Source organism: Bos javanicus, chromosome 11 (genome assembly GCF_032452875.1).
Source record: "Bos javanicus breed banteng chromosome 11, ARS-OSU_banteng_1.0, whole genome shotgun sequence".
NCBI lineage: Eukaryota > Metazoa > Chordata > Mammalia > Artiodactyla > Bovidae > Bos > Bos javanicus.
The window spans coordinates 86,365,929-86,373,562 of NC_083878.1; the positions used below are offsets into that span (position 1 = coordinate 86,365,929).

At 53.7% G+C, this 7,634-nt stretch overlaps 1 protein-coding gene across 1 annotated transcript; it reads right to left on the reverse strand.

The window, feature by feature from the left end:
* Positions 1 to 342: 342 nt before the first annotated feature.
* C11H2orf50 (chromosome 11 C2orf50 homolog) lies at positions 343 to 7,409 on the reverse strand. Its single transcript, XM_061433312.1, has 3 exons — positions 6,944 to 7,409; positions 5,056 to 5,095; positions 343 to 2,384 (listed from the first exon to the last, which is right to left on the reverse strand). Exons 1-3 carry the CDS (start codon positions 7,183 to 7,185, stop codon positions 2,193 to 2,195), a joined length of 474 nt encoding a protein of 157 aa, XP_061289296.1. The 5' UTR covers positions 7,186 to 7,409; the 3' UTR covers positions 343 to 2,192.
* Positions 7,410 to 7,634: the final 225 nt, after the last annotated feature.

The window sequence follows — 7,634 nt, forward strand, 5'->3', positions numbered from 1 at the left end:
GACTGAAGCAACTTAGCACACACACAAGAGGAAGAAACGAAGGAATAAATTTAAATGCTTCCCACTGGAAATGTGGATGATGGCTCTTTCTGTTTGTTTACTTCTGCTCCACACACACACACACACACACACACACGCGTCCCTCACAAGCCCCTCCCACCTATGTACCCCCTCTCGCCTCCTCCAAGGCCTCTCTCCTCCTCAGCTGTGGAGACAAGACCACCAGCTGTTTTGCTCCTGGTCCCTGGGCCGCGGCTTTGTCTCAAGGCTACATCTGCACCGCGAGGGAAAATCCAGCCCAAGCTACATGACCGAGAGGAAGAGCAGGACTAACCCATTGGCTTGTTTGCTTAAAATATACCTTTATTATTTTATATTTTTGGCTGCATTATGTGGCATGTGGGATCTTAGTTCCCCAAACAGGGATCAAACTCATGTCCCAGGGGATGGAAGCTTAGCGTCTTAACCACTGGGCCACCAGGGAAGTCCCTAAACCATTGTTTTTTAACCAAAAAGAGGAAAGAAGCCCTAACTGCAATTTTTGCCTGGACATGAGTGGCCCAGACCGTCCTTCATAAAGTGGACACGGGCCACTGACACTGCTCTTGGGAGGCACAGGAGATCAGCACTCAGGGAGTGGCCCTTCCTTCCAGACCCTGGGCCAGCCCTGGCCACGTGAGCATCGCCTGGACCCCAGGCAATCCTGCCCCCCTTTCCGGCCCGAGCCCAGGCCAGGTGCCTCCCTGTCTGCCCCGCAGCACAGAGGATGGATCCTGGTCACGGGCTCCCTGGGGTGGCCGGCACCGTTTCAACTGGGATCCACTGTAGGCAGGCTCCCCTCACTCCAGCTTCACCCTGGCCGCCCTGCCCATGACATGGGTAACGAAAGAGATGGAGACGCCGACTGGAGAGCCGACCCTCGCGGCAGCTTCTGTCTGAGGACCCACGTCTTCCCGGGTGACAGTATTAGGACGGTGCTCGCCCTCCCTATAGAGGGGCATCTGTGGCAAATACACCCTCCCGCTGTGTTGCAGGCACTGCTGTAAACAATCACACAGGGTAATTCATTGAACCCTCCCAACAATCTGACAAAATCAACCATTTTATCCCTATATGTGGTAGCAGAAAACTGGCTCCCCAAAGATGTCCATGTCCTACACCCTGGGACCCTGCATGAAAAAGGGATTTTGTAGGTGTGATTAAATTAAGGACTGTGAGCTGGAGAGATTATCCCAGTCGTCCAGGGTGGGTAAGTGTAGTCACAGGGTCCTTAAAAGATAGGGGAGGAAGGTAGAGAGAGAGAGAGATTTGAAGATACCAGGAGATAAAACCAGTCAATCCTAAAGGAACTCAACCCTGGATATTCACTGGAAGGACCGATGCTGAAGCTGAAGCTCCAAAACTTTGGCCACGTTGGTTCGAAGAGCCAACTCATTGGAAAAGATCCTGATGCTGGGAAAGATTGAGGGCAGGAAGAGAAGGGGGTGACAGAGGATGAATGAGATGGTTGGCTGGCATCACTGACTCAAAGGACATGACTTTGAGCAAACTCCGGAAGGTGATAAAGGACAGGGAAGCCTGGTGTGCCGCAATCTATGGGGTCACAAACAGTTGGACATGACGAGCAACCAAAAAACAACAACATTTCTGCCCTTGAGGGTGAAGGAGCCAAGGGCCAAGGAGTTTGAACAGCTTCCGGAAGCTGGAAGAGGTCAGGCATCAGATTCCTCCAGCCTCCAGAAAGGAATGTGGCCCTACCAACGCCTTCAGTTTAGTTAGTCCAGCAAGAGCTGCTTTGGATTTCTATCTTCAGGATTGCAAGATAACATGCATGTGTGGTTTTGAGACCCTCAGTTTGTGGTCACCTGTTACAGCAGCAATGGAAACACCACATCACAGGTGGGGAAATGGCCTGAAGGCTCCAGTGACCTGCCCAAGGCTGCAGGTGTGGTCAGCGCTCCTGACCATGTACATGGCCCCCTCTCGTGGGCCGTGACCCCTAGGAAAGCCCCACCATCGCTGGTTACATGGCCTTGGGCAAGCCCTCGAATCCTGTCCTTCTCAGGTGTGACGATGAGCCAGGAGCCCTCTTGACCTCGTGTGGGGCTCAGAGATACTAAACCCCAGCTTGTGTGGGATGCTGTCTGAGGCTCTGGCGATGGCTCCCAAGCAGTGTCCGCCCGGCCCTCCTCTTAGATGGGCTGCAGCTCCTCTTCCAGCTTCTTCTTCCGGGCTCCTTCCACGAAGAAGAAGTCAAGGCCGATGAGGGTTTTCCCCAGAGGCGTGTCCACCCGGCTGCCCACGGCCCGGTTCGTGGAATTGGGGACAGTGTCAGAGAAGCGAGGCACATGGTCTGGCAGCTTCACGGGCTCCTTCTTGTTGCCCTGAGGACAGGGGGACAGTGAGGGTCGTCTGCTGGGGGAAGACAACTGGAGAGGACTGAGCAAGGAGGAGAAGGGGGAGGGGCAGGTGACCTCTGCAGGAAGCATCCTCTGGGGGCCTGACCCCAGACCCTGCTCTGGATCAAAACTCAACTCTCCAGCCCAGACAGACGCCCTCTTCATCCTTCTCACCCCTAGGGCTGCCTACCCAGCGGCTTCCCTTCCCAGACCTCTTCACTGGGTTGCTTGACCTGCAATGGCCGAGGGAGGTACCACATTTAACTCTTTCTCCATTGTCCTGGCTGAAGAAGCTGCCCTATTCGTGGTGGGAGTACCATGGGTTGGTTTTATTTCTTTGGTCAATTTTTACTTTAACACACACATTACATTTATATTTAAAGTCACTCAGTCGTGTCTCTTTGCAATCCCATGGACTATACAGTCCATGGACTTCTCCAGGCTAGAATACTGGAGGGGGTAAGCCTTTCCCTTCTCCAGGGGATCTTTCCAACCCAGGGATAGAACCCAGGTCTCCTGCATTGCAAGCGGATTCTTTACCACCTGAGCCACAAGGGAAGCCCAAGAATACCAGAGTGGGTAGCCTATCCCTTCCCTAGCGGATCTTCCCGACCAAGGAATTGAACCGGGGTCTCCTGCATTGCCAGTGGATTCTTTACCAACTGAGCTACCAGGGAAGCCAAAAATCTGACGCTTCCTGCCGCTTAAGAGAGAGAGAAAAAATGTCTGACTTTGCAGCCTGTTTCCTCCATTTGGAGACCCCTAGCCCTCCTGCCTGTTACCTTCTCATTCCCCCCTTTTCTTTTAGGAGAATTATGTTGCCTCACCAATTTAGGGACGACGCACCTTATCAGCTTGGAAGCAGTTACGGAATGAAAACGAAGCCCCTTTCCCTGGGCAACACACACACAAGTACCCAAGTCCCAGCTCAACCCAGCCCCCCAACTCCCCCTGCCCCCCAACAGGAAACAACCCCATCTGCCTCAGACGCCTACATTTAACCCTCAGTCACTGTCTCCACCTCCAAGGGGACCTGATCTCGACCTCTTAACACCAGGAGCTGGCTTGCCTGGTTCTGAACTTTACCGTAAAGGGATCCTGTCTCTGCCCTCCGGCCCCTTTCTCTCACTACGTGATGTGAGATTCCCCCGTGTTCCCGTGTGTGGCTGTGGCTCCTTCGTTCTCCATGTTACACAGTATTCCGCAGTGTGGTTGTATGAATACTCCACAGGTCACTTATCTATTCTGCTATGGGGGCATTTGGGCTTGTTTCCAGTTTGAGGGGTCTTAGGAGGGGTGCTCCTGAACATGCTACCTGGTGCCTTCTGTAAACTGATGGATGTGTTGAGTAAACGTCTGGATTATGACTAATCTGATAAGCCTTCCCTGTCCTTGTTTATGGTTAACTTTGTGCTGCTCTGTGTCAAATCGAAGTGACAGGACCAGTTTTTAAGAAACAGGATCCCAGCTCTCACCTGGGAAAGTCTGTGTGGAGGTGGCCCCACGGTGTGGGGTTTCTGGGCAGGGCACAGGTCTCAGGGGTCAGGTTGCTGATACACAGCCCTGGGCAGGAAGAGACTCTGCAGCCCGGGAGCCCGAATCAGGGGCTCCAGGTTGGAATTCAGATCCTGTGAGCTAAATCTTCCATCTAAGGACCAAAAGCAGCCCCACAAGTCTAGTCTTACAGTTGTCAAACCATCCCTAAAACCCACAGGGGCCGCTGTGTCAGTGTGGCCACCACCTTGGTTGGCTGGTTACACTGTTCAGTTTCCAGTTTGGTTCTCTGACCATGCTTCTATCAGCCAGATCATTCTTCATTTGCTCATTGCTCTAACATGAACTGAGCACGAAATAGTTATTGGGTGCTGGGGGGTAAAGAATAGCTGGGGGTGTGTGTTCAGCAATGAAGCCATCTTTGTCCTTTCTCTGAGGGAGCCCATGGCCAGGTAAGATTGCTCATTGCACGATGTACCCAAGGAATGGGTGAGATGTGCTGGGGAGTGAAGAATATGGTGATCTGGCCATGCTTGCCAGGAAGGGGCCTCTTGGGTGGGGCCTTGAAGGATGAATAGGAGGCCATTAGTCTAATGAAGTGGGAAGGGCATAAAAGAGTGTGGAGTGAGCAAGGAAGGGGAGGAGGCAGGGCTGGATCGTGGCAAGTGTTGTAAACCAAAACCGTCTTGGAAAATGCAGATTTATGGAAGGATTTTAAACCAGGGAGAGAGAGAGAGTTTTGCAGTTTAGAAAAGTCACTCTGGTAGCCACATGGAGGATGGATTCGAGCTGGTGATATTAGATGCAGGGAATTTGTTTACAAATGTGTTCACTTAGACTCATCCTCTCTGTGGGGCCAACCTCACCTCACTCTATCTTGCTGACACCGTCGGACCGAGAGAAACATGTCAGCAGCTGGTACCGACCAGTTCCAGTGAGTTCATCTCACTGCAGTCAAGGAACACTGGGGAAAATCCATTTCTAAATGCTCTAAGAAGTATTTTCTTTCCCATCAAATCCAGGGTTTCTGGAAACAAGGTTGCATTTTATTCATCTCTGTACATTCCAGCATCTAGCACCCAGCAGGTCCTCAGTAAACATGAGGTGCATGAATAAACACTCCAAGTGCAAGCATTTCAGATGGGAGCATGGTTTGTCTTACCATGGGGTCATAGTCTTTCAGGAAACTCCAGTTCTGAGCCCTGGAAAGGAAAACATGATGACAGTGTGATCCTCCGACGTTTTCACCATCATTTTAACAGGGTCACTCAGATGGTAAAGAATCTGCCTGCAACACAGGAGGCCCGGGTTCAATCCCTGGGTCAAGAAGATCCCCTGGAGGAGGAAATGGCAACCCACTCCAGGATTCTTGCCTGGAGAATCCCACGGACGGAGGGGCCTGACGGGCTACAGTCCATGGGGTCTCAGAGTCGGACATGACTACATGACTAACACTTTCACTCCATTTCAAGGGAATAAGTTGCTGCCACAAATGCGTGTATTACATCATGGAGGAACTACAATCATTAAGTGGAACAAACTCCAAGGATCAACATTTCAACAGAGAGGAAAGTCTGATTGCAGAGGGTGTGGCAGGTGGATCAGGAAACCGGAAGCCATCTCATCCCCTGCCTCCGCCAGGGTGGGGTCGGGTGTGGCGGGGGACAGGTGGGGGTGGGGGTTGGTCTGCTGGGTTTTTGTGAAGAAAAGCCAGCTTTCATTTCCACAAAGCTTGGTAACCTTCCAGGGCATCCGGCAGAGGAAGGTGGGTGGTGGTGTGGGGAAGTGATACTGAGAAGAACGGCGTTATCTGTGCTGGCAGTTTCATTTTTAATCTATTTTTAAAAAGTCAAATAATTCTCCAAGACTTAAAAGAAAAAAAGGTTTCTCTGCCCCAATCCACATAGACCACAAACACCATGACCTAGAGTCACAGCACCAGGGGTACCCTGTCTTTGTAAATGTCCCCTGTACCCTAACACACACACACTCCATCTCTCCAACTCCAATCCATCCGTGAGCAATTCTAATTCTACCACCAAAATCTCGCTTGAATTCTCCCACCGGTCCCCAGCTCAGGCCACCATGGACTCGCCCGGCTGTCGCCAGTTTCTTAAATGTCACTTGGCCCTGTCCCCGCTGCCCCTCCCCCACCACTTCAATGTGTTCCAGACACAGCAGCCAGACTGGTCACTTAGACTGTAAACTAGCTCCAGTCAGCCTCTTGCTTAAGACCCTCCAGGGTGTCCCATGACATTCGAAAAAAAGTTATTGGGACTTGGGTTACTGCCCGGCTGCCTCCTCCTACTCCCCACCCTGAGGCTGTTATCCCCTTCCTGACCACCCCAGCCACACGCATGGTCTTTATGTTGTTGCTTTTTTTAATACACCAAACTCTTCCATGGCCCTTCTCATACTCGGGTCCCAGCCTGAGTGCCACCTCCCCAGCCAGGCCTCCATGAGCCCCTACAAAAGCAAGACGCCATTCTGCTCCATTGGTTCCCTCCTGACACCAGCTGCATGTTGCTCTTGCCTGTGTCTCTGTTGCTTTTTGGCTGCCTTGTCCTGAGAGTGAGGACTCCATGGGGACGGGCCTGGGCCTGTCTTGTCCCCTGTGGTGGCCTGGCATGGCGGTGGCTCTTCTGGGACTTCTGGACTGAATGATGCCTGAAGGGACGCCCTTTGCCGGGTCAGAGGGCCAGCGCCCCTCCCCAGGCTGCTGCCACGGCTTCCTGACCTCCCCAGCTCCCACCCTCGCAGTTCATCCTTTGAGCTCCAGCTGGAAGGATTATTGCAAAGGGATGCCAGGCTTCCAGGATGGACACGGAGGGGTCTCACCTTCTGCCTACGTGGCCCTACTCTGTGGGCCCATGCTGGGCTCCCTCACCTCCCCCGGTCCAGGCTCTCGTTCCTTGGCCCAAGCACTTTTCTATCAGTGCCCTTAACCTGGCTTACTCCCTCTCACCCCCAGGTCTCCCTTTCTCCAGAAGCTTCCTAGACCCTGAGCTAGGCTGGGGGGCCCTGGGGCGGGGACAGGGCAGGACACTCACCAGCGCTGCTGGCTCCTCCTCTCGACCTCCAGCAGCTCCCTCCACAGCTGGTCCCGCTGCACACCATCAGACCCCAGGGCTGACCGCTTGGCCTTCGGGGCCTGGGGGCCACCCGTGGGACCCCTGCCCACCACAGGGCCTCCTGGGGCAGTGGACGGGACTGAGGCTGGAGGCCTGGTTGAAGGCAGTCGGTACTCAGCTGATGTAGTTCTCTGGAGCCCAGGAGTGGGGCGGCTTCCCATGGGTGCAAGTGTGTAAGAGTGTGTGTGTGAGAGAGAGAGAGAGACTCCTGCCTGAGCTCAGAGAGCTTTCCCGCATTCACACCAGGAGAGCTGTGCAGGGGTTCTGCTCTATGGCCCCCCGGATCCTGAGCTCAGAGTGGCCAATGGGGACCAGGCCCTCCAGGCTGCAGAGAGCGTTGGAGCCCAGTCGTGTCTGAGCTTCTGTCTGTGTTGACTGTTGCCCTGGGAATGGGCAGCTTCCTAGTGTGCTAAGGAGGGGGAGGGCCCTGTGTGTGTGTGTGTGTGTGTGTGTGAGACATCTGACCCCAGGCTTGGGTGGAGAGACTTCCTGGTCTGAGTCAAGCCAGCTTAGCTGCCCTCAGTCCTGCCCCCCTGCCCCGCTGGCTGGAGATTTCAGTAGAGCCTGGAGGAGAGGGGCAGTAAGAAGAGAGGTGAGTGGGAATCTGCCC